General features: G+C 38.9%; 1 protein-coding gene across 6 annotated transcripts in view; it reads right to left on the bottom strand.

The window, feature by feature from the left end:
* UBE3D (ubiquitin protein ligase E3D) overlaps positions 1–27,852 on the bottom strand; it is a 181,085-nt gene that overhangs the window by 111,841 nt on the left and 41,392 nt on the right. For 4 of the 6 annotated variants that reach the window (XM_058434914.1, XM_032152458.2, XM_032152473.2 and 1 more), the window contains exons 6-9: positions 27,336–27,405; positions 26,264–26,347; positions 25,813–25,921; positions 22,331–22,494 (exon numbers count right to left, since the gene is read on the bottom strand). In XM_058434914.1, coding sequence (XP_058290897.1) covers positions 22,331–22,494; positions 25,813–25,921; positions 26,264–26,347; positions 27,336–27,405 — 427 coding nt within the window. Of the gene's footprint in view, positions 1–22,330; positions 22,495–25,812; positions 25,922–26,263; positions 26,348–27,335; positions 27,406–27,852 lie in introns of those variants that run through there. The other 2 variants (XM_032152493.2, XM_058434921.1) reach the window with 2 other exon arrangements.

Genomic DNA, 27,852 nt, shown 5'->3' with positions numbered 1-27,852 from the left:
AGGTGGATACCCTAATATGATGTGATGCTATTTTCCCCAAACCCACAACCCAGTCTAATCATGAGAAAAACATCAGGCATGAAGGGATATACCACCAAATGCCTAACCAATACTCCTCAAAACTGTCAAGGTTATGAAAAACAAGGAAAAACTATCATAGTCTAGAGAAGACAAAGGAGATATGACAAATTAATGCAATGTGGTATCATGAATTGTATCCTGGAATAGAAAAAAGGACATTACTGGAAGACCTGGTGAAATGTGAATAAAGTCTGAAATGTAGTTAATAGCAGTGCACCAATGTTGGTTTCTTAGTTTTGACAAAGATATCATGATAATATTATCATCTTACATTAGGGGAAACTGAAAACGGGTTAGGGGTACACAGGAACAATCTGTACTAACTTTGCAACTCTTCTAAATTACTTCTAAATTTTAGTAATTCTAAAATTACTTCAAAGTAAAGTTTTTAAAAATTTAAAATAAATATACTCCAGGAACAACACCACTTCTTTCTATCCACTTTAAATAAATTGTTGCATAGGTGCACAAGAAGGCATGTGCAAAGGTCTTCACTGCAGAATTGTATCAAAGAAAAATTTAAAATAATTTTAATAGAATGACGAAATAAATCATGAAATACGTTAAGGAATATAGGTTTAAAGAATGAGATACATCTATAGGTACTGAGAAGACATAATGTTGTGTGAAAAATAAATTGCAAAAGGACACTGTGGTATATGATATTATTTATGTTAAAAAAAAAGAAAAAGGTGGCCGAGTGCGGTGGCTCATGCCTGTAATCCCAGCACTTTGGGAGGCCGAGGCGGGCGGATCACGAGGTCAGGAGATCGAGACTAGCCTGGCTAACATGGTGAAACCCCGTCTCTACTAAAAATACAAAAAATTAGCCAGGCATGGTGGCGGGTGCCTGTAGTCCCAGCTACTCGGGAGGCTGAGGCAGGAGAATAGAGTGAACCCGGGAGGCAGAGCTTGCAGTAAGCCGAGATGGTGCCACTGCATTCCAGCCTGGGCAACACAGCAAGACTCAGTCTTAAAAAAAAAAAGAAAAGAAAAGAAAAAGGAAAACACAGTAGTTTTTGTATGTACTTCTAGGGGCATACACAAATATATGTAACGCGTAGGTAAAGGTCTGGAAACATACACAGCAACCTGGTTGCAGTGGTTATATAGCCGGGAGTGAAATTAGAAATGGTAGTCCAGGGATTTGAACTTGACCCTGTGATTTGAAATTATTTTACAAGGAGAATGCCTTCACCATTTACCTGGGGAATTAGGAATGATTGATTTTTTTAAGTACGGGAATTTTCTGTGACATGGAAAGACAATGACAAGAGTAAGGTTCTGGCAGCTGATACTGTGCAGTGAGGCAGAGGGTGTCCCATGGAGGACAGTGCTATTGCTAGAGGCCTTTGGCCTGAAGCCTTGCATAGGTACCTGGGACAAGCACTTCCTCCCACAATGGATGTTACAGCAGCAGCTAGACTTAACAGTGGGAACTCCAATAATGAAATGTTCCATTTATTTTGCTTTGCAATAGAGGTGCATGCACCTGGAGGGCTCTTACAGCCATCTGGATAAAAAGTCCCCAAGTGATAATGAAAGAAACTGACTTCTTCCCTCTACTCCAGCTGACTTTAGGATCCAAAGATCATTTTTCAACCTCAATGTCTAAAATAAAAGCAGAACCACAGGAACATTGCAGTTCCTTTACCTAACAAATGTCAAATTAAAATTCTGGCAGTCATTAAAGATTACACACCTTTTTCTTTATACTTGTCATCTCACATTAGGCCAATACATTTCCTTACAAAATGGGATTGCAAAAATCATATGGAAAATCTGGAAGGAAATTTAACGCAGGGCATGTGTCTGAATAAGTGCTAAAACTCCATTAAGGGATTAGAGTTTTTCTTAATATATTTTAAGGAGATCATTTCCCATCAATTATCTTTGGTATTTAAAAAAATTTTTAAGAAGCTTCAAATATATAATTAAAAGCTTTCTCTTCCACCAGATCTAAGTTTCAGTAAGTGATTAAAAACTACAGCCTCTTTCCAACTCTTAAGTCATTAAAACAGGCCACACAGATTCTATAGTCCATCACTATAATAATACTTAATACAAGAGTTACACAGTACTCTTTGCATGGGGACAACCAAACTTTAACCCTGATGAACTCAACTGTCTGCTTTCTCTGTGCTTGTGCTTAGTAGATGATAAGCTGGAAAAAGTCACAGCATAAGAAAGGTTAATATCACTATGAATTTGTGATCACGAACCTCAAATGGGCAATGAACTATGCCTACCAAGTCCACGCATTTCTGGTCATCTCACTCATCTCCTTTCCAAATGACCATTTTAAATCTTCTCCATTCTCCTCAAATCTGCAACTGTCCACTACCCTCATCCCTTCTCCCTCTTGTGCCTCCTCCCTCTTGACTCCTATCTTACAGATAAAACAGAAGCCATCAGAGGACAAGTATTTCATCTTCTCAAAACCTATATGCAGATCTATTCCAGCCACTCCAATACTGATCTCCTTCTGTCCTGTTACAAAAGGAGAGCTATCCTACTCCGGAGGCTGGTTGCTCCACCAGAGCTTGAGATACCAGACCTTTCCATTTTGTCCTGGAATCCTGCCTTATCAGTCATACCTTCTTTCTCATGTGTAATCAACTTCTCAACAAGACCTTCCCTGCTGGCTTTTTTATTTTTTGAGACAGTCTCACTCTGTCATCCAGGCTGGAGTGCAGTGGCGCAATCTGGGCTCACGGCAACCTCTGCCTCTTGGGTTCAAGTGGTTCTCCTGTCTTAGCCTCCCAAGTAGCTGGGACTATAGGTACACACCACCACACCCAGCTAATTTTTGTATTTTTAGTAGAGACGGGGTTTCACCATGTTGGCCAGGCTGGTCTTGAACTCCCGACCTCAAGTGATCCACCCACCTCGGCCTCCCAAAGTGCTGGGATTACAGGCATGAGCCACTGCACCCAGCCCCCTGTTGGCTTTTAAATGGACTCAAGTCAGTCTAACCCCACCTGCCTACCTTAAGTCAGCTTCCCATCCCCTTCCTCTCTGTTCTGCCCTTCACAGCCAAACTTCCTGAAACAGTGGTCCAGACTTACTGTTTGTCATATCACCTCTCACTCACTGCTCACCCATTCCACCCCAGCTCCCATCCCAGGCACCCAAGATAATTCCTGTTAAAGTCACTAATAACCTTTGTAATCTACATCCAATGCATGTTTTACATTCAACATCTTACCTGACCTCTCTCTCAGCAGCGTTTGACCACTTTCTCTTTCTTAAAGCAGTTTCCTCCCTTAGCCTCTAAAAAGCAACACTGTTGTTTTCCTCCTGTCTCAACACTCCTCTATCTCCTTTCCAGACTCACCCTCCTTCAATTAGCCTATAAATGTGGGAGTTCTTCACTGCTGTCTTCCATTCTTTCTTCCTAAATAATGTTAGCCATGCCGTTGGCTTCAATTATGACCAATATGCAGATGACTCACAAATTTACAAATCCAGCCCCAATCTTTCATTTGAACCAGGTCTATATATTAACATTCTATTTGCTATTCTCTCTTGAACCACTCAAATGCACCTCAAACTCAACATGTATAAAAGTGAACCAATTATCTTCTCCCAAAACTTTATCTTCTTCCAATATTATCTATCCGAGTATATAGTGGCCCATTCCCCAAATCCAATCAATCATCAAGTACGCAATTTTACTTACTAAGTATCTCTCAAATCTATCGCAGCTACCATCACCCAGGTCCAAACTAAAAAATTTCTCTTAGGCTACTGCAATAGCTTCCTATCTGATCTACCCAAATCCAACTATTCTCTAGATGGCTGCCAGAACAATCTTTCTGAAGCTTAAATTAAACCACCTCTTGCTTCTCTCTGGATAAAATGTTCAATCGGTTCTTATTGTTCTTAGGATAAAGACTAAATTCTTTCAAGTCCCTTTGGGTCCCTGAGTTGGTCTGTCTCTTCCCTACTCTACGCCTGTTTCTCTCTCTCTCTATTACAGCCACCCTGACCTTCCTGTCCCTTGTACTCACTGTACCGCCTCCCACCCCTTGCCTCGAAGCTCTTCACAGTAAACTCCTTCTCATCCTTGTCAAGCATCAATTCTTTTTTTTTTTTTTTTTTTTTTTTGAGACGGAGTCTTGCTCTTGTTGCCCAGGCTGAAGTGCAATAGCGCGATCTCGGCTCACTGCAACCTCCGCCTCCTGGGTTCAAGTGTTTCTCCTGCCTCAGCCTCCTGAGTAGCTAGGATTGCAGGCATGTGCCACCACACCTGGCTAATCTTGCATTTTTAGTAGAGATGGGGTGTCTCCATGTTGGTCAGGCTGGTCTCGAACTCCCTACCTCAGGTGATCTGCCAGCCTTGGCTTCCCAAAGTGCTGGAATTACAGGTGTGAGCCACTGAGCCCAGCCCAAGCATCAATTCTTCATGGACTCCTATCCTGACCCAGTTGGTCTCTCTCTGATTTGTTCTCATAGCACCATTTATCTCTTCATCATAGCACTGATCAGTTTGCAGTTTTGCATTTACTTATTTTTCCTGCTAGATTGTAATAAGTCTGTGATACAAGGTCTCTTTTAGCTCAATATTAAATTCCTAATACCTAGCGCAAGAGTACACATTTAATAAGTATTTGCTGAATGAATCAATGACCTTCTCTAATACCTGATGTTGAAAACTTTTCTATTAGTTGTCCAGATTCTATGGATTCTTACCAGCTTCTTTTGTCTAGTTTCATTGAAAATGCCTTATCCCTTTATATATAAATTTCCTACAGCAGCCTTGTAGGATGTAGCCTTAGCTTTAGCTTCTCTCCAGTTCACCTCTTACTACACAAAATTAACAGGATGCTGGGCAATATCTTCTTACAGGCAATCAAGATGGTAATAGGAAAGCGGAAGGACCACAAGGAAAAAGAGATTGTACAAGGAAAGGGAAGCTTGAAGCCACCCCAGCTGAGAATGTTTGGCCTGGAGAGAGTAGCAGGTTACCTGAATCTCTAAAGAGCTATCATATTTAAATAATAGCAGCTCTGGAAGAGTGTCTAGGAAGCAGATTTCTCTCAAATAAAAGGAAGACCATTCTAACAATTAGAACTTCAGTGTAGTTGCTTTCCAAGTCATAACTTTGCCATAACCCAGTGGATTCAAGCACAATCTGGTGAAACGCGTATCACAGAGATTCTTAAATATCACCTCATATCACAGTGATTCTTAATTTTTTTTTTCAGCTGTGGAACCCTTTCTTCCAAAAAACCCTCTTGAGTAGAGACTAATATTTGAAAGAAATAAATGTGAGCATCTCTACAGTAGGTGTCTGACCCCTACCCCACCTTCCCAAGCCCTCTGGGAGCCACATACTCTCCCATTAGCTAGAATCCACTATTTGAACACGTGGATGCTTTTGCTGCCCAGCTCTTTTCAGTTTTTCCTGGAATAGGGGTGGAGTGGGGGACAGTACTTCCTAACTTTTGTTCTATTTTCTTTAATTCAGTGAATGAATATTGTTCTCCATGAAAACCTGTTCCGTAGATGCTGTGGTTTGAATGTTTGTGTCCTCTCCAAAAGTCATTTTGAAACTTAATTCCCAATAGAACAGTATTTAGAGGTAGGGCTTTTGAGAGGTGATTAGACCACAATGGCTCTGCCCTCATGGATGAGATTAGCACCTTTTAAAAGGGCTGGTGGGCCAAGTGTGTTGGCTCACCCCTGTAATCCCAGCACTTTGGGAGGCCAAGGCAGGTGGATCACCTGAGGTCAGGAGTTCGAGACCAACCTGGCCAACCTGATGAAACCTCGTCTCTAGTAAAAATACAAAAATTAGCTGGGCGTGGTAGAGGGCACCTGTAATCCCAGCTACTTGGGAGGCTGAGGCAGAAGAATCACTTGAACACGGGAGGCAGAAGTTGCGGTGAGCCAAGATTGCGCCATTGCACTCCAGCCTGGGCGACAGAGTGAGACTCCGTCTCAAACAAACAAACAAAAAGGCTGGTGGGGGCTAGCTGGGCCCTTTTGTCCTTCCATCCCTTCTATCCTGTAAGGATATAGCAACAAGGCACCATCTTGGAAGCAGATATGGGGCCCTTACCAAACATCAGACCTGCTGGCACTTTGATCTTAGACTTCCCAGCCTCCAGAATCCAGACAAATATATTTCTGTTGTTTATAAATTATCTAGTCTCAGGTATTTTGTTATAGCGGCACAACAGACTAAGACATTAGCATTTATATAGATTTTGGTCTTCTGAATAAATTCTGGGGGGTATATTTACCATGTTGCCTTAACTTGACTGTAAGTTCCTTTTTGGCAAAATCTTTGTTCTCCTGCTTCAAAATCACTTATTTATACAGTACCAAGTATAGCAGAAGGTAATAAAAAAGAGGAAAAAGAAAAACTTAGACCTTTCTCATATAAAAGGTTAAGACAACTACTTCAGGTCTGACTCATAAAACTATCTCACATACGATTAGAAAACATAGAACAGAGAAGAAACAATTTTATATACAGATTTCCCTTCCATCCTCTATCCAATCCCAGTCCCCATGCCATTTGTATTCTCACGGGTCATGATTATACTTGTCTCATATGTTTTCATCAAAAGAAGGAAACCAGATTCTCCTCAAGGAAGCAATCTGAAGAGAATAACTGCTTTTCACAGGACACCTGGAATTTCTAGTAAAAAAAAAAAGCTCACTTTTATTATAGGTCTTATTTTCTGTGTCTTCTTTTATGATTACTCCTGGATTCATGGATAGTATAGGAATTTCAAATAAAACAAGTTTTAGTTTAGGCCATTGTACAGTCATGTGTCGCTTAACAACATGGATACATCCTGAGAAGTGCGTTATTAAAGCAATTTCGTCTTTGTGTGAACATCATGGAGTGTACTCAGACAAACCTAAGTGATACAGTCTATTATTCCTAGGCTACAGACCCATAGCGCACATTACTGCATTGAATACTGTAGGCAACGGTAACACAATGGTAATTATTTATGTATCTAAACATATCTAAACACAGAAAAGGTACAGGAAAGAGAGAGTATCATAATTTTATGGGACCACTGCCATATATGCAGTCTGTCATTGCAATGTCATTGTGCAGTTCATGACTGTACTTACAAGTCTAAAGGAGATGTTTGCCATTTACAAATGAAAGAAGTATGTACTTAATTTGCTTAATAATGAATGGTCCCTAGATGTATAAATTTTGATGATAATACTAACAGACAAATATGTGAAAAGTGATTTCAAATGGTGCATTTATATTTTTCCATAGGCACCTAACTACTTCTCTGTATCTTTAGAGTAATTTCCATTCAATAGATTCTTGTTCTAAGGAGCTAAGGCATTGGACTTCTAAAGAAAACCACATTTGTACCCATAAATTCTGATCTATAACATCAGATATGAACATACTGTAAATCAGAAGTTTCTGCTACTGATGTTACAGATTAAGAGGCATAAATTTCACTGAATATAGTATAGTAAGCAGTATATTTTGGGGAGTAATCAAAAGCCTGACACATTCTAAACTACCAGGAGAATTTTTCTTGAGGAAAAATATACATTCATAGCGGCCTTTTCAGATCTCCTAATATTTTATGGTGAGAGACTACATGATACAATGAAAAGCACTGAATTTGAAATCAGGACAACCCAACTCTAATTCTGGTTTTGTCAGTAACATACTGACTAACTGAAGTTATTTCTCTTTTTTGTCCTCAGATTTCTCAATTGTAAAATGTAAGACTCGAACATTCATTTCTGAAGTTTAAGTGTATCCCACGCTACAAAGTCAATGTACCCAATTGGGATGCACTGACAATGTCACCTTGTGACTCCTAAGTGGGAAGTGGAATAAACACTTACTTGAGATTGTTTAATAATTCTGTTTAATAATAATGTTCTTTAGGGTTTGGTGACACTTGTCAATTCATTCCTTCATTGACTCTAGCATCATATGCACATACTATTCAAATAAGTTAGCAAAAAGTGTTTTAGCAGGTTACACAACTGTTAAATAATAGTCTTAGATACTCTGCTGGATATAAAATCAGCATAATTAACCTTTGTTTCTTTTTAGTCAACCAAAAAGACAATTTCCTCTAAATCTTCTCAAAACCACCTAATTTAATTTCCAAAGTTATTTCAGGTAATGACAGTCTCTGCACATCAGGTGCAGAGTATCAGAATTAAGCAGAGTTTGGCAATGATATCTCGGAAATGACACTAAAAGCACAGGCAACAAAAGTAAAAATAGAGAAATGGGACTACCTCACACTTAAAAACCTTTGTGCATCAAAAGACACAATGAACAAAGTGAAAAAGCAACCTCCAGAATGAGAGAACATATTTGCAAATCATACATCTCATAAGGGATTATTATCCAGAATATAAAGCATTCCTACAACTCAATAACAAATTAAAAGGACTTGATTAAAAAGGGGCAAAGGACTTAAACAGAGATTTCTCCAAAGATGATATACAAATAACCAACGAACATGAAAGGATGCTCGATATCACTAATCATCAGAAAAATGCAAATTAAACCACAATGATATCACCTCACATCCATTACGATGGCTACTATTAAAAAGAAACAGAATAACAAGTGCTAGCAAGGATGTGGAGAAACTGGACTGCCTGTGTACTTTTGATAGGATTATAAAATGCTGCAACTGCTATAAAAGACAGTATGAAGGTTCCTCAAATAATTAAAAATAGAACTATCATATAATCCAGCAAACCCACTTCTAGATATATATCCAAAAGAATTGAGACTGAGCATGGTGGCTCACGCACGTAATCTCAGCACTTTGGAAGGCTAAGGCTGGAGGATTGCTTGAGACTAGGGGTTTAAGACCAGCCTGGGCAACATAGTAAGATGCTGTCTCTATTTTTTTTTTTAATTAAAAGAAAAAGAAAAGAAGAATGGCAAACAGGGCCTCAAAGAGATATTTGCACACCAATGTTCATAGCAGCACTATGCAAAATAGCCAAGAGGTAGAAGCAACCAAAACGTCCACTGACAGATGAAAAGATAAAATGTGATATATACACACCATGGAATGATATTCAGCCTTTAAAAGGATGGAAATCCTGTCACATACTACTATGTGAATAAAACTTGAGGACATCATGCTAAATGAAATAAGCTAGTCACAAGAAGACAAACACTATGATTCTACTTACACAAGATATCAAAAAGTAGTCAATGTTGGCCGGGCACGGTGGCTCACACCTATAATCCCAGCACATTGGGAGGCTGAGATGGGTGTATCACTTGAGGCCAGGAGTTCAAGACCAGCCTGGCCAACATGGTGAAATCCTGTCTCTACTAAAAATACAAAAATTAGCCAGGCATGATGGCTCACGCCTGTAATCCCAGCTACTTGGGAGGCTGAGGCAGGAGAATCACTTGAACTTAGGAGGCAGAGGTTGCAGTGAGCAGAGATAGCACCACTGCACTCCAGCCTGAGTGACAGAGTGAGACTGTTTCAAAAAACAAAGAAACAAACAAAAAAACGTAGACAATGTTATGGACTGAATTGTGTCCCTTCAAATTAAGAAGTTGAAGCCCTAACCCCAATGTCCCTGTATTTGGAGATAGGACCCCACTTTTCCTGTATTTGGAGATAGGACCCCAATGTCCCTGTATTTGGAGATAGGAGGTCATTAAGATTAAATGAGGTCATAAAGATGGGTCCCTAATCTGATAGGGCTGCTGTCCTCACCAGAAGAGGAAGAGACACAAGAGATCTCTCTCTCCTTTGACATATGCAGGAGGAAAGGCCATGCAAGGACACAGAGAGAAAACAGCCATTTACAAGGCAGGAAGACAGCGCTCACGAGAAACCAACCCTTGATCTTGGACTTTTACCCTCTAAAATTAGACTTTTAGCCTCCAGAAAAAAATAAATGTCTGTTGTTTAAGGCCTCTAGTCTGTGGTATTTTGCTATGGCAGCTCTAGTCAACTATAATACAGTCAAATTCATAGAAGTAGAAAGTAGAATGGTGGTTATCAGAGGATGGGGTGAGCGGGAAAGAGGGTTCTGGTTTAATGAGTATGGAGTTTCAGATTTGCAAGATAAAAATGTTCTGGAGATCTGTTTCACAACAACAGAATATACTTAACACTACCGAAATATACACTTAAAAATGGTTAAAATGGTAAATTTTGTGTTATGTGTTTTTAGACATAATTTTTAAAATTAAGTAGAGTTTCAATTTTCCTGCAGAAATAAAGAAAAAAAGATAAGGAAATACTAGTTTACAAGTAAAGACTACTACTAATACTATTCTAGGGCTATGAAATATATATGGATGTGGTTACACCTGTTTTTATTTCATTGGGAAAAAATAACATATTTTTAAACTATCTTAAGCTAAAACAACACATCTATCTTAGGGGCAATATTTAACAATATGTAGCAAAATAAAGAAACCAAATTAGTTTATAGTTTAGTCTATATTCTACTACAGCTGAAAATAACATTTCATCATCATTTTTCCTTCAATATATTTTGCGAGAAAATGTTATTAATAATAGTCAAACGTAGAATTGTTCTTCTCAGCTCAAATTTCTACATTCCTAAGTTAGATATTTTATCCTTTGACAAAGGTGGGAAGAACCACTACCAATACCAATACTAGGACTCATGTAACTTACAAAGTGAAGAGAATTCAATTTTAGCTTAAATAAAAAACACTTCTTTACTCCCTACCAATTGCATTCTCCTTTTTCTCCTAAAAATACAAAAACAAGGAGCTTGATAACTATGAAATTCTTCACCAGTATTTAAGAAAAACAAATCTATTCTTCATATTTCCAATACAGAAAAAGAGAAGTATGACATAAACATTTATGTGTTTTGTCAATAATTCTGTTTATCCTAACAAAGTTAAAGTGGATTATATTTAATAGAAATTTTGTCTCATCGGGTGCGGTGGCTCATGCCTGTAATGCCAACATTTTGGGAGGTTGAGGTGGGTGAATCACTTGAGCCCAGCAGTTCGAGATAAGTCTGTGCAACATGGCAAAATCCCATCTCTAAAAAATATACAAAAAGTAGCTAGGTGTGGTGATGTGCACCTGTAATCCCAGCTACCTGGGAGGCTGAGGTGGGAGGATCGCTTGAACCCAGAAGATTGAGGCTGCAGTGAGCTGAGATTAACCCACTACACTCCAGCCTGGGTGACAAAATGAGACCCTGTCTCAGAAAAAGTAAAAAATATAAGAAAAAAGAAATTTTGGCTCATGTGATAGTAAAATTTTCTAATTTGCTGGCCTAAATACAATTTCAAGAAAATTGTGGGCTATATAACACACAGAGGGAAAAGGCAGACACACTTTGATTTCAGATGTCTTGATTACGGTTTCTCAAATTTGGCACTATTGGCATTTGGGGTTGAAAAATTCTTTGTTGTGCACTGTAGGATGCTTAAGAGCATCCCTATTTAATAGACGCCAGTAGTTCCCCAAGTTGTGACAACTAAAAACGTCTCCAGACATTGCCAAATGTCTCCTGTGAGGCTAAATTACTCCCAGTCTAGAGCATATGAGGCCACAGGTGAACTGATGAATTGGCAGACTTAAACTACAGAAGTTAATATAGAGTCTAAAGCCAAAAAGTTAATATTTAGCATCTAAATGCTGATAAACAAACTAAAAAATGTGATATATGAAATAAATTATTTCCCCAATACAAAACTGTGGAGCAGTAAAAAAACTGCTGGTGCTCACCAAGATGTGAAATGCTGGCTGGAGTGGGCAGGAGGGGAGGATGAAAAACAATACACTCCAAAGTGTTGAGAGAGATGTGTGTCTATTGCTAGAAAGAAGGAACACTCTAAAAATATTACGTGCCACTTTTTTGTGTATGCTTAAGGAAATAAAACCATAGTTACATTTTCTATTTTCCTCTTTTAGACTACCATCTGGCAATCCACACTTCCACCAGAAAAAAGTTCTAGCCAATTGGACTAAAATAGTTAATACACCACCCCATGTGCCAAAAATATGCCAGGAAGTCTACAGCTTGTTCAGTCACACCCAAAAAGAAAGACACTAATGTCCTTAAATGACAAAGTAAATAACTCACAGCATGTTTACCTACTTCTCTTCCTACCTCCGGGGCAGAGAGTCAAACAACAGCAGGAGGAAAAATAAAATAAAAATAGTTATATGCAACAGGCAAACTAAAGTAACCAAACTAATTTATTAGATGTCAACTTGTCCCTAAGACATATGGAGTTTAAAAAAATCTACTAATTGAATACAAGAGAACACATATGACTATAGTCACAATATTTCCAGTGTCAGAGGAATGTGTTAAGAATGAGTGAAGTAATAAGGCAGGTGCATCAAATTCTTATAATACTCTTCAAGAAAGGAAAGGTAAAGATTCCACATATAATGAATATAAAAATCAGCAAAATAACCACTTCCTTTTTCTTAATACTTGAAAGTTGTCAAAAGACAAACTGGTACATCCATGCTAGTATACCCTGTGAGTTATCTTTCACTAATCCATACAGGCAGGCTATGGTATCAAGAACCTACAGTTACCAATAGGTAAATAATGATTACCAAATATTACAAAGATAAGCAGAAAACCATGCACCACTGCATAAACATTAATTGTATGCTTTGAGCACTTTTATAAGTACTCATCTAGCTGAGCAAGACAGAGATGGTCCTGGTTCACATGAAGTTTACATTTCAGGGCAGGAATTCCAGTGAAATAATCAAATATTTGGGAAATGCACCACCATGAAAGAGAGGTACCAAACTCAACCTTTGTTTTCAAAAACAGAAAAGCCAACACCCAAGGAAAACATTAACAGAGAAAAAACAAGACTTTAAGTAAAAATATTATTCTCACAGAGATTGAGTGAATACTGTATCTGTAAAAAGAGATCATAACATAAGAGAAAATTTTGAGTGAGCGCTCACATTTAAACACATCTGTATAAAATCTTAGAAAGCCAAGGATAAAAAGAAAATCCTAAAGGTTTTTGGAGAGACAGAATAGGTATAATAAATTTTCAGATATTCACAGATTGACTATATTACAAGATTAAAAGAAGTATTAAAGAGTATACTTCATCACTTTAAAAAATCAAACAAAGAATACTGAGTGAAAAAAATCACAAAAACAGAAAATATCAAATAATACCCTAAAGAGAAAATATCAAATAATACCCTATCTTTTTAAGGAAGTATTTATAATAAAGATACAAAACATTCATGGTGATGATGCATGAGAGTAGACAAATGGAGGAGGGCTTCAGCTTAATATTTCTTTAAGAAGAAACATAACCATCATATCATCAGAATCACAAAGGATCCAACATAGGAAAGGGAGGAGGTTGGGGAGGGAGCAAGAAGACAATCATGAATCTCCAAGTCTTTCCTTGTTCCAGTGAAGAGTATGAATACTAATTAAATCTAAATATTGACAGTTAAAAAAAAGTAAATTTAAATGTGTATTAAAATTTTAAGGTTAATCATGAATAATCATTTTGAAATAAATAAAAAAGTTATTTTTTGCTTCTAAATCATCAGAAGAAAGAAATGACACACAGAGGGCAACCAATCTAAAAGACAGCAAACTACGTCCAAATTCATCAAAATCACAATAAATGTGAAGAATTAAATTCACTATTAAAATAGAAGGACTCTCCTACTGGAGTTTTAAACTCTCCAACTATATGCAGTTCGTAAGGTGTATCTTAATGCAATATACACTTGATTAAATGACACAAGACAGGTGAAAATAAACACAAAAAGAACAAATGAACAATTTTTTAAAAAGTAAATACAGCAATATTAACCATCAGGCAAATGTATTAGTAAGGGTTCTCCAGAGGGATGGAACTAATAGGACAGATATACACATATAAAAGGGAGTTTATTGAGGAGTATTGACTCACATGATCAAAAGGTCCCACAACAGGCCATCTGTAAGCTGAGGAGCAAGGAAGCTAGTCCAAGTCCCAAAGCTGAAGAATTGGAGTCCAATGTTCAAGGGCAAGAAGCATCCAGTATAGGAGAAAGATATAGGCTGGGAGGCAAAGCCAGTCTAGTCTTCTCATGTTTTTTCTGCCTGCTTTATATTCTAGCCATGCTGGTAGCTGATTAGATGGTACCCACCCAGATTAAGGGTAGATCTGCCTTTCCCAGCCCACTGACTCAAATGTTAATCTCCTTTGGCAACACCCTCACTGACACACCCAGAGTCAATACTTTGCATCCAGTCAAGTTTATACTTAGTATTAACCATCACAAGTCGACCCCTTGTCAACTTGAACCCATACACATCTCCTGAGATCATACATAATCTTCAAATAAAAACAATAATAAGGTCATAATTACGCCTAACATAATACAACTATCCTTCATACAACGGAAATGCACCAATCCCCAACCCTCTATTCCATAAAGTTAACAATACTTAAAAGCTGATATGAAGTCAATAAATTTTATGTCACATGATAAAGGAAAAAGGAAATAAGATGAAGATATTTTCTTAGTACGAGTGTATACGTGCACAAAAGTGTTTTTAACAAAAGGAGAAGGAAATACTCATGACACTTACATTCCTTGTTCCTGCAACTGGTCACCTGGTTGTAGCTGGTATTGATGACTACCTTCTTCTTAAAGCTTGTATTCCCTTTGCCTTCAGCAAGCACCTCAGCAGGTTGTGGTTTTTTTCCTGGTAGAGTGAACCGAACCTTCATTCCTGAAGGGTCTGGGTCATTTCTAGTCCTGCCTGGATTGAGCTGTTGTAGTTTCCCATTGACCTTAATCACGGGGCATGGTAATACTAAGAGATGCCCTAATGGATCTCCTGTATTTCATGCATACTCTTCCTTACTTCCATTGTGGAGCAGTAGACTAATTTCATCTTGACAGTCCAGGTCAATCACCCCGGCCAACACTGTTAGTCCCTTCTTAGCCTGTTGACTTAAAGGTAGGAGGAGTCCAAAGTGTCCAAGTGGCAATCTTAACTTCCAGTTTAATGGAATCATTGTTTTGTCTCCTGGCGGCAGCGATGCTCCTGCTGGAACTAAGACCTCTAGGCCAGTGGAAAGTAATGTTATGGGGAGAGGAAGCAAAAATTTTGCTAGTGGATGGATCACTAGGGGTGATGGTGAATGATGCCACTTTCACTTCCACCCCTCAATTCCTGGACCCGTAAATCCTGGCTATGGGAGAAACACTACCATATATTGGATGCTGATTCAGAGCATACACGGCCTTCTGGAGAACTTTGCCCCAGCCCTGCAAAGTATTGTTACCTACTTGCTGTTGTAATTATGACTTCAAAAGGCCATTCCACTGTTCTATCCAGCTGCTTCAGGATGATGGGGAACACAGTAAGATCAGTGAGTTTCATGAGCATGAGCCCACTGCTGCACTTCTTTAGCCATAAAGTGAGTGCCTTGGTCAGAGGCAATGCTGTGTGGAATACCATGATGGTGGATAAGGCATTCTGTGAGTCCACGGATGGGAGTCTTGCAGATGTATTGTGTGTAGGATAGGCAAATCCATATCCAAAGTGTCTGTTCCACTGAGGACAAACCTCTGCCCTTTCCATGATGGAAGGGGTCCAATATAATCAACCTGCCACCAAATAGCTGGCTGATCACCCCAAAAAATGGTGCCATATCAAGGGCTCAGTGTTGGTCTCTGCTGCTGGTAAATTGGGCATTCAGCAGTGGTTACAGCCAGGTCAGCCTTGGTGAGTGGAAGTCCATGTTGCTGAGCCCATGCATAACCTCCATCCCTGCCACCATGGGCACTCTGTTCATGGACCCACTGGGCAATGACAAGGGTGGCTGGGGAAAGAGGCTGAGAATGAGTCATCCTATCCACTTGATTATTAAAATCCTCCTCTGCTGAGGTCACCTGTTGGTAAGCTCTCACATGGGATACAAATATCTTCACAGTTTTTGACCACTCGGAGATGTCCATCCACATACCTCATCCCCTAATTTCTTTGTCACCAATTTTCCAATCATGCTTCTTCCAAATGTCTGACCATGTCAAACCATTGGCTACAGCCCATGAATCAGTATATAATTGCACATCTGGCCATTTCTCCTTCCATCCAAGGTGTACTGCTCCAAGTTTTTCCCACTGGGAAGAGTTCCCTTCACTGCTGTCATTCAAGGAAATCCTAGAAAGGGGCTGTAGTGCTGCAGCTGTCCACTTTCAGGTGGTATCCGCATATTGTGCAGAACTGTTTGTGAACTATGCCCTAGTCTTCTCTTGCTCTGTCAACTGATCACAGGGAACTCCCCATGAGGCCACTGGTGTAGGCTGGGGAAGAGACAGCAGGGTGGCAGGAGTGGAGACCATGGGCATTTGAGCCACTTCCTCATGTAACTTACTTGTGCCTTCAGGACCTGCTCGAGCCCAATCATGCATATACCACTTCCATTTGATGACAGAATGCTGCTGTGCAGGACCACTTTATGGTTAGATGGGTCAGAAAGCACCCAGTTCATGATAGGCAGTTCAGGTCACATGGTGACTTAATGATTCATAGTCAAATATCCAGTTTTCACCAAAGCCCAGTAACAGGCTAAGACCTGTTTCTCAAAAGGAGAATAGTTATCTGCAGAAGATGGCAGGGTCTTGCTCCAAAATCCTGATGCCTCCGCTAACAGCAGAGGCCCCCTTATGGGGGCCTGCCAAAGGCTCCAACAGCATCCCTAACTGCCAATGACACCTCAAGTACCATTGGATCTGCTGGGTTATATGGCCCAAGTGGCACAGCAACTTGCATAGCAGCCTGGACCTGTTGCAGAGCCTTCTCCTGTTCTGGACGCCACCCAAAACTGACAGCCTTTTGGGTAACTCAATAAATGGGCCAGAGTAACACACACAAATGAGGAATGTGTTGTCTCCAAAATCCTACTAGGCCTACCAGGCATAGTGCCTCTTTCTTGGTTGTAGGAGGAGCCAAATACAGCAACTTTTCCTTCACCTTAGAAGGAATATCTCAACAGGCCCCACACCACAGGACCCCTGGAAATTTTACTGAGGTGGAAGTTCTCTGAATTGTAATCGGATTTATTTCCCATCCTCTGGCACGCAAATCTCTCACCAGTAAGTCCAGTGTGCTTGCTACTTCTCGATCACTGGATCTAATCAGCATAATGTTCTCAATGTAACAGACCAGTGTGATATCTTGCAGAAGGGAAGTGATCAGGGTCTCTCCAAATAGGATTATGACACAAAGACGGAGAGTTGATATACCCCTGAGGTAGGAAAATAAAGGTATATTCCTGGCCTTGCCAGCTGAAGGCAAATTGCTTCAGGTGGGACTTACGGACAGGAGTGGAGAAAAAGGCATTTGCCAAATCAATGACTGCATACCAAGTATGAGGAGATGTGTTAATCTGCTCAAGCAATGAAACCACATCTGGTACTGCAGTTGCAATTGCAGTCACCACTTTTTTACACTTACGATAATCCACTGTCGTTCTCTAAGATCCACCTGTCTTCTGCACAGGCCAAATAAGAGAGTTGAACAGGGATGTGGTAGGAATCACCAACCCTGTGTCTTTCAAGTCCTTGATGGTGGCACTAATTTCAGCAGTCCCTCCAGGGATGCAATATTGGTTTTGATTTGCTATTTTTCTAGGTAGAGTCAGCTCTAATGGTTTCCATTTGGCCTTTCCCACCATTATGACCCTCATCTTACAGTCAGGGAGCCAATGTGGGGGTTCTGCCAGTTGTTAAGTATGTCTATGCCAATTACGCATTCTGGCACTGGGGAAATGACCACAGGATGAGTCCAGGGACCCAATCGACCCACTGTAAGTCAGACCTGAGCTAAAACTCCATCAATTACCTGACCTCCATAAGCCCCTTTTTTAACTGGAGACCACAATGACGTTTTGGGTCCCCTGGAATCAACGTCAGCTCAGAGCCAGTGTCCAGTAGTCCCTGAAATGTCTGATCATTTCCCTATCCCCAGTGAACAGTTAGCCTGGTAAAAGGCTGGATTTCTCCTTGGGGAAGGATGGGAGAAAGATTCACAGCATAAATTGTCAGTAGTGTAGAGGGGTCCTTCCTCAAGGGGACCCAGCCTCCCTTTCATTCAAGGGGTTCTGGGTCTGTAAACTGGCTCAAGTCTGGAAATTGATTGAGGGACTGTGATTCTCTGCTTTTAAAATTCAAATTAGTCTGGAAGTTCTCTGCTTATATAAATTAAGTAGGAATGCAGTAGGCTTCCTATCGCTTCTAGGAACATCGTAATTAGCTAATGCCAGAGCTCAACACGAGTCAGATTATTCTGATTGCTGCTTTACCTCTTCTGTCCATTACGGTAGTATGCCCACCTTGCCTTTGACAGCTGAGTGCCACTACTTAGCCCCTGCCACCTCGGGATCCAATTATTCCAATTGCATTTAAATTTTGTAGTTGAGTGACTGCAGTTCCCACTGTTAGATCTGATATACAGAGAAGGGCAATTACAGGGCTCTTCAAAGATGAAGGTGCTGCCTTCACAAATTTATTTCGCAAAGCATTGGTCAAGGGTATATCTTCTGGACCCTCCTAGCTGGGATGAGTAGGTCTAGAGAGACTAATCCACTCCACCATCCCAATCTCCCTAAGCCTTTGGATCCCTTCCTGTACGTTAAATCAAGAGAGATCAGGCATTTCCAACTCACTCACAGTGGGCCATTTTTAATCCATATTTCAGCTAACCAAGCAAATAAACTATTAGAACCTTTTGTAACTCCCCAAGCTGCAACATTAAATGCAGAGTCCCTACTTAGTGGGCCCAAATCAATAAATTCAGGCTGATCCAACTCTATGTTCCTTCCACCACTATCCCACACCCTTAGTATCCATTCCCATGCCTGTTTTCCAGATTTCTGTCTATATACATTAGAAAACTCAAGCAGTTATTTTCGAGTGTCATGCACCTCCTCATAGGTCACACTCTCAACCTCACCTCTAGGGGTCTGCCGGGACTTTAGTCTAGTTATACGTCTAGATGCAAACAGAGGTGTTGGGGGTGGCTCCTGAGGAGAATCAACATTATCTTGCCTGGCAACTGCCTCAGGGGAGGCCATCAGGGGAGGCTTGTTGCCTCAGGCAGTAAAGGGTATATCTTCTCAGACAAAGGTGGAAAGGTTGATGGCAGCATGGATTAGGGAGGGGATGTTGCCACTACTGGGGGTGGGGAAGCTATTTCTTCTGGCAAGAAAGGTTCATTGGAGTTTACAAGCTCAGTGTCTCCAGCTTCATCAGGGTCCTCCCATACGTCCCCATTCCAAGTTGCAGGGTCCCATTTTTTCCCAATTAATCCCTTCACTTTAACAGTAGATACCAGTTGAGGCTGTGCATACACTTTTTATTCACATGATAAAAGCTTGTGTCTGATTTTCCACAATTTCAACTCTTTCTCTACAGGAGATAAGATTCTTACTCAAGGCCATCTTAGCAGATTTGAGGTTCAGTATCTGTTTCTGAAGCTGGGAGTTAGAATCCCTGAGTTCATCATTTTCTTTCATCACTTTGTCCAGTGAACTTAGGAGCAACCGACCAACTTCATTATGTTCCTTAATATAGTCAAAGGCGTTACGTATAGAGTCACTAAACTCCTTGCCTCTCATGAGCGGTGAATCAGGAGTGTCAAATGTATTTATTTTGCATAACTCTCTATACAGTTCATGCCAAGGACTATCAGTGTTCTCCATGCTATCAGAAGTAGAGTCCTTAGCATTTTTGGATGTAATCATATTAAACAGCCAACTCCAGAAACCTCAAAACCAACGAAAGAACTCCATTCTTAATATTCTGTTCCTCTAGAACCACTCCTGATACCAAAATCTGTATTAGCAAGGGCTCTCTAGAAAGACAGAACTAATAGGATATATAGACATATATATGTAAATCTTTATATATATGTATATAAATCTTCATATATATAAAGCCATATATAAATCTTCACATATAAATATATAAATCTTCATATATATAAAGATATATATAATATAAAAGATCATATTAACTCACACAATCTCAAGGTCCCACAATAGGCCATCTATAAGCTGAGGAGCAAGGAAGCCAGTCCAAATCCCAAAGCTGAAGAACTTGGAGTCCAATGTTCAAGGGCAAGAAGCATCCAGCACTGGAGAGAGATGTAGGCTGGGAGGCAAAGCCAATCTAGTCTTTTCATGTTTTTCTGCCTGCTTTATATTCCAGCCACGCTAGCAGCTGATTAGATGGTGCCCACCCAGATTAAGGGTGGGTCTGCCTTTCCCAGCCCACTGACTCAAATGTTAATCTCCTTTGGCAACACCCTCATAGAAACACCCAGGACCAATACTTTGCATCCTTCAATCTAATCAAGTTGATGCTTAGTATTAACCATCACAGCAAATTAGAATGAAATAAAAACTAGCATTAAATTGAAGAAGAGCAAAATCTCCTATTGATAGTATATTCAATTAGTTGTCATGCCACAAACTTTTATTCCTCTAATAACACAGCTTTAAAATACATAATGTGAAAACTAGTATCAAAACAGAAGAAAATTACTTACATAATCATAAGATTCAACATACCTGTCACAAAAGTCTACATTTTAATAAACAGAAAAGATGAATATAAAGGTTTTAATAAATTTGATGATATAAACCTAAATATATAAAGATACACATACACACACACATCAAAAGAGAATATAATCAATGTAAGGCTTACTAGTTGACTATGCATAAGGGCACACACACAAAAAAAAAACCCAAGCCCTCAAAAAGGGTCTCAAAAGCATAAAATTGAGATGCATCCATTGAACATGCCTCAATAAAATATAAGGATAGTGTCAAGTAAATCTGTTTCCTTTAGAATCACATCAGATAGGCAAAAATCTAAATGGAAATTTGGGTGAGAATGCAGGGTAATGGACATTTATAAAAACTTCAGGTGGGAATATAAATTCATGATGCCTTTTTACAAAATACTTTGATATTACCTCTCAAAACTTTAAATGTCCATACTCTTTGACTCAACAATTGTACCTCTAGAAATTCCTCTAATATAAAAAACTTATAATCAGAAAACAAACATACAAGATTACAACACTAATTATAAGAGCAAAAAAGTAATAAATGAAATATCCATTAAAAGAAAACTGGCTAAATAATTTATAGTACCTCCATTTCATAAAATGTCAAGCACTGACATGGAAAGAATCTCTAAGACATGGGCTTTTTTTAAGCGTAAAAAATACACATGTTTAGGTGCAAAATGAATAGAAAAGGAAGTGGAAGAGTGCACAACAAACGTTTTACTTCTGGAGCGGGATATAATTTTACCTTGTATATGTCTCTTAGTGTTTGAGGATTTTATGACTGACACTACTTGCATAAGAAATGTAATTAAGTTTTTCAATGTCTTATTTACTTTCCAGAAAAAGACTAAGATCCTTCCATTCTTAGGACAAATTTGATCAAACCCATCTGAGCGTACAGGACAAGTACAAACTTTGATTCTGTTACAATAAAAATAACCTGCTGTTTCCTTTTCTGGGAATGATCTTCCATCAGATATGGCTCACCACTTCACTTCCTTCAAGTTACCTGCTTAAATGTCACCTTATCTAAGGAATCTTCCCAGACTTTGCAATATAAAATGACAACATCCTACTCCCATCCTACCCCTCGCCAACTACCTTACCTTCCTTCATTTTTCACTAGAGTGATTTACTACCAGTGTCTTAGTGTGCTTATCTTTAAAGTGGGGATGATAATGGTACCTACCACACAGGTTGTTGTTAGGCTTCAGTGAGCTATGAGTTCTCAGATGAGTGCCTGACACATAGTAAGAGATGTAAGAATCTGTTTTGTTTATGGTCTGCCTTCCCCCTATTAGAACAACAATGCTAAGAGGTAGGGGCTGGGGTTTGTTATTGTATCCTGATGCCTGGAAAGTGCTTATTGGTAAATATTCATCACTGTTGAAGTCTGATTTAGTACTGCAGCCATATGTACAGACAGCTTAGATTACAAGAAAAAAACAATAATTTTTGGTAAAAGCAAGCTTTCTGCATATTAACAGGAATCATCTGTAATAATTCAACCTATTTTAAACATACAATATTTAGCAGTATTGGCTCCTAGAAGCTTCAAGTAGGGAAATGGTATAGTGGCATTTAATTCATTAATTTCTTAACACCAACATGACAACAAAAGCTAAAACATAATGTGGAAAGAGAAAACAAATGCACAACTTACTTTTCATTCCTGCTTTTGATGCATGGCTGGTAGAGAACCTTGACAGCACTCCAGGCAGAACTAGAATCGGCTTTCAATGTGTCTTCCAACAAGGGGAATTTTTTGATATATTTGGAATTTCTCAAAGATTCAATCACCAAACTGTCTGAATTTAAAAGCCATAGCTAAAGATGTGAAGAGAAAGTCCAAGTATAAGAATATTGTCACCTTATCCATATCTTATGACTTTTCAAAAACAAAAAAGAGACTATGAAAATACCAGAAAAAATAAATATGAAAATCATGTACATAATTTTAAAGTTGGGTAGGCCTTTCAAAACATAACACTTGGTAGAGCAACTGACATAAAGTTAAAAAAAAAAAAAAAGACAACTGACTCAGAGAAAATATGCATAAGTAACAAAGTTATTATCTATAATATACAGAGCTTCAGTAAGGGGATAAAACAGCTGAGAGAAATACAGGCAAAGAATATGAACAGAATTAACAGAAGAAATAAATGATAAATAAGCATATATTAGAATCTTAATGTAACTAATAAATGTAAAATTTTGTGCCACCATTTTTCATTTACCAGATTGGCAAATATAAAAGGATTGATAACACCTAGTTCAGAAAAGGGGTGTGAAGTGGACATTCCAATACACTGCTGGTGGGAGAGTGTTTTGGGATTTGGATGCCTGTGATTCACTGAGGGAAAACTCACAGGAGAAAGGAAGTGAAGGAAATGAGATAAGGCAGGGGAAAGAGCTAGTTAAGGATATAGAATCATCTGGAGTCTGGTTTCAGCCTGATCCATGGGGAAGTTCTACAGCGTGAATCCCACCTACAGAGTTTGTTCTACCTTGAGACAAGAGTCCCTAGCTTTCTGTGCCCCAGGATCAAATCACTGGCAGCGGGCTGACCAAGAAGGGGTGAGTCAGGGAGGGGGGACTGTGGCAGACAGGTAACTTCTGGGCAAGGCAACACCTGTCATCTAAAGAGAAAGTCTGTGGAGAAGGGGGCAGCTGTGAGCCGTTATCAGTCAACACTGTCAGCAGCTGGGAATGGGTGCATCAACCCAGTATGGGGTCTGGGTGGCACACCAAGAATGCCCACTATGAAAGATAAATTAGTACAACTCTTTTGCAAGGTGATAATTATCTGAGTTTCAAACACACAAATTCTAATAGTATATTACATTAGAAAGATCCATTTCTAAAGAAGTACTAAACGACACAGGCAAAGATTATTTTCATTGCAGTTCAGTCTTAGCCATACAGCAAAATTCCAGTCATTAAAGAGCCAGACCTACATTTAAACTAATCAAAACAATCCTCGTGATACATACTGTGAAGCAAGCAGGTTGCAGAAAAACGCTAATCATGTGATACTGGTTTTTTTTTACAAATAGACAAACACCTGTGAGTGTACATATATATAGTTGTATATGGAAAGAATACAAATAATGAAGTACACATATCAGACTGTTAATACTGATTGCTCCCTGAAAAGTATGCTATAGCAAGGCAGGAAAGGGAATACTTTATGTTCTTCATGTTCCCTGATTGTGTTTCAAGAATATTTTACTTTTATAAAAAAGAAAAATTAAATATATGTTAGAAAGTTTCAGAAGTTCCTACTCCCGATTTTCAATTTGAAATCTTACAATAAAAGAAAAAGTAAAACTGATTTCAGAAAACTGTGAGGTATATTTAGTATCAAAATCAGTCAGAAAATATTTCAGGTTTTCATAGAAATTATCTGCAATTAGAAAAGCATAGTGTCCCCATAATGGATGGCCAGCTACAGAGTCACACCTAACAGCAACTTCAGGCCCTTCCCTCCTTTTTGTTACTATGTTTCCCTATTAGCTTTTTAGTTTCATGAAGGCATTTGTGTTCTACCTTGAGCACCTGGAACAGTGTCTTTCATATAAGAAGTGCTCCATACATGTTTACTGGTTGAATAAAATAGATGTAGAAGCAGAGAAGATACTTGGGCTATGATTCTTGGTTATCCAGATAAATGCTCAAAATTTGCTTCTGCAGGACACTATTTTTAATAGAGGTAGTGTAATATTAGGCTGTAGTGGTACATGCTAGGATGATTGTTAGTCACAGAGCCTCCTCAAAAATTGCCACTGTTTCTCAAATATCACAGAATCAGAGGCAATTAAAAACAACAGAAGCAGCCCAGGCATGGTGGCTCATGCCTGTAATCCCACTATAATCCCAACAGTTTGGGAAGCCAAAGTGGGAGGATTACCTCAGCCCAGGAGTTCGAGACCAACCTGGGCAACATAGCGAGACCTCATCTCCACAAAAAATTAAAAAATTGTCTGGGAATGCTGGAGTAGGCCTGGAGTCTCAGCTATTCGGAAGGCTGAGGTGGGAGCATCACTTTAGCCTGGGAAGTCGAGGCTATGGTAAGCCATAATCATGCCACTGCACTCCAGCCTGTGTGATAGAGTAAGACCTTGTCTCAAAAAAACAAAAAACAAACAGGAGCAATAGGACATATTCTAAACATAAGAGTACTAAATAGGAAAAAAAAAAAAAAAAAAAAAAAAAAAGTGAGACAGAATAGTGTTATAGTGACCAAAAAAAAGCCATTACAAACTGAGAGTAAAAACCTGATTTTGGCTGGACATGGTGGCTCATGCCTGTAATCCCAGCATTTTGGGAGGCCGAGGTGGGCGGATCACGAGGTCAGGAGATCGAGACCATCCTGGCTAACACGGTGAAACCTCGTCCTTACTAAAAAAATTCAAAACAATTAGCCGGGCATGGTGGCGGGCGCCTGTAGTCCCACCTACTCGGGAGGCTGGGGCAGAAGAATGGCGTGAACCCAGGAGGCTGAGCTTGCAGTGAGTCGAGATCACGCCACTGCACTCCAGCCTGAGTGACAGAGTGAGACTCCATCTCAAGACAAAAAAAAAACAACTCTGATTTTGTGGTATGAGCTTCTAAATGGCAGGAATCAGGATTTTTCTCTGTATCCCTAGTACCTAGTACATAGAGGCACTTGATCATCTGTTATTAAATTAAAGGAGTTTGATTTATGAATTAAACTGATATTTTTTTTTTTTTTTAAGATGGGGTCTTGTTCTGTCATCCCAGGCTTGAGTGCAGCGGCACTATCTTGGCTCAATGCAACCTCCACCTCCCGAGTTCAAGCGATTCTCCTGCCACAGCTTCCTGAATAGCTGAGATTACAGGCATGGGCCACCACGTCAGGCTAATTTTTGTATTTTTAGTAGAGATGGGGTTTCCCCATGTTGGCCACGCTGGTCTCAAACTCCTGACCTCAAGTGATCCACCCGCCTTGGCCTCCCAAAGTGCTGGGATTTCAGGCATAAGCCACCGTGCCCAGCCTGATACTAACATTTTTAATCACTTATTTTCCACATCTGAGAATTAAGAAAAAAGAATGAAAAAACTAAAGAATTCTGAGACCTTGGATTCCTAGGCTACAAAAAGCTGGATAAAATAATTTCTTACCAAGATATACACTTTGTCGTCCTGACCTTGAATCGTGAATCTAAAAGTGCTTCTATCAGAGGAGAGCTGCACCAGACACTGGGCGATCACGCTCTGGACAAACCAAGACCTGTTTGAACACAAATCAATTTTTACAATGTGTGTCTCATAATAATCTAACTGGCAAGATAAGCAAAAAATACACACAGGGTACCTAAAAGGCAGAGATATCCACATGCCAGACTTTTCTATGTACTGCTCATTCCCTCACAATCTGCACTGATGTGGATTTTAATATATTTTAATGTATTCAGGTTTGCTCCATTCTTCTTAAAACCTATTCTCCAATCCTTGATACACTTTCCACGCCAAACCTAACTATTCACCCCTACTGAATAAAAAAATACCATGTTAGAACAAGTCAAAACTCCATTTGTGCTGTAGCATATTAAACAGAGAATAACTAACTTACAAAAGAAGGCAAGAAATTTCCTCCCAAACATCAGACAGCATTGAATACATTTTCTTCCATTTGGATCTCCCTGAAGTGTCAGCTCTGAGGTACAGAATCCAAGTATTTACATAAGGATAAGTTCAAGGCTATACTCAGACTGCCATAATTTTTGGATATCAACAAATAAACTGGAATAAAGACATATCATGGTTAACTTGTTTGCAAACTAAAGAGTCAAAGAAATAAAAACACTAATAGATTTAGTGGCTAAGTACCATGTTTTTAAAACATAGGAGTCATTTGAAACTGACCCAAGTTTCAAATTTTAAATAATTCAAATTAAAACCAGAAATTATTCAAAAAACTTATTGGTGACTGGGTGATAAGATTCTAGATATCTGGCACATAGAAATAAGCATAGAAAACTTTCAGAATTAGAAGATTTATAAGAGCACATTTGTCTACAGCACTATATGAGCAAAACATTTTTTAAAATCCTCAAATTTTTTATATGTGTGGTTTGGTTCAACTATCTAAAAGGCTTTCTCTTTCCTTTTCCAAATAAAGAAAGGTATGAATAAAAATGAATTCCCATATGATCAATTGTACTTCCTTTTTCCTACATTTAGAATTACAAATATATACTATGGAATACTACTTAGCCACAAAAAGGAACGAAATAATGGCATTCACAGCATCCTGGATGTAACTGGAGACTATTATTCTAAGTGAAGTAACTCAGGAATGGAAAACCAAAACATCGTATGTTCCCCTTCATAAGTGGGAACTAAGCTATGAGGATGCAAAGGCATAAGAATAATACAATGGACTTTGAGGACTTGGAGAAAAGGCAGGGGGAGGGGTAAGAGATAAAAGACTACACATTGAGTACAGTGAACACTGCTTGTGTGATGGGTGCACCCAAATTTCAGAAATCATCACTATTCATGTAAGCAAACATCATCTGTTCCCAAAAACATATTAAAATAAAAAATAAATTCAAAACCAAAAAATAAAAAATAAAAAAAAAAGGTCTGAATGGGGAAAAAAAAGAAATTACAAATAAATAAATTTAATTTGCTATTTGTACCTTGGTATGATAGGAAAACTCCTCTCAGATGACTGAATAATTATCTCTGTCATATAAAACTTGGTGGTTTCTAGAAACAAAAAAGAAAATTAAGACTCTCCCCAATACACTAATAATTTTATTGTGGGCATGTTGACTCCAAATTAGGATATTCCAAACTAAATATTAAATATACTGGTAAAATTAATATTCTGTAAACATTTTCCCAAAACTACTTAGTTTCAGAAGACAAAGCATTGGTCACTACAAGGAGATAGTTCTGAAGCTTCTGTGTCTTTTTAGAAAATAATGCCCAGAGACTCTGCTAACACATATGGAAGATTATAAAAGTTAGTCACATCACAGGCATAGTGCACTTGGATAGAAATTAGTCACTGGGTTTCCTCAATTCTACAGAATAGCTACAAACCTGTAAGTCAATGAAAAAGACTTCTGGTTTGTTTTTGGTTTTGATGTACTATTTTCCCAGATAAAGGCAGTTCTAATGGCTTCCACTTGGTCTTTTCTACCATAATAG

This window comes from Hylobates moloch, unplaced genomic scaffold (genome assembly GCF_009828535.3).
Source record: "Hylobates moloch isolate HMO894 unplaced genomic scaffold, HMol_V3 SCAFFOLD_2, whole genome shotgun sequence".
Lineage (NCBI taxonomy): Eukaryota > Metazoa > Chordata > Mammalia > Primates > Hylobatidae > Hylobates > Hylobates moloch.
Note: the sequence above shows the minus strand (reverse complement) of the source record. Positions and strands in the feature narration are given on the sequence as shown.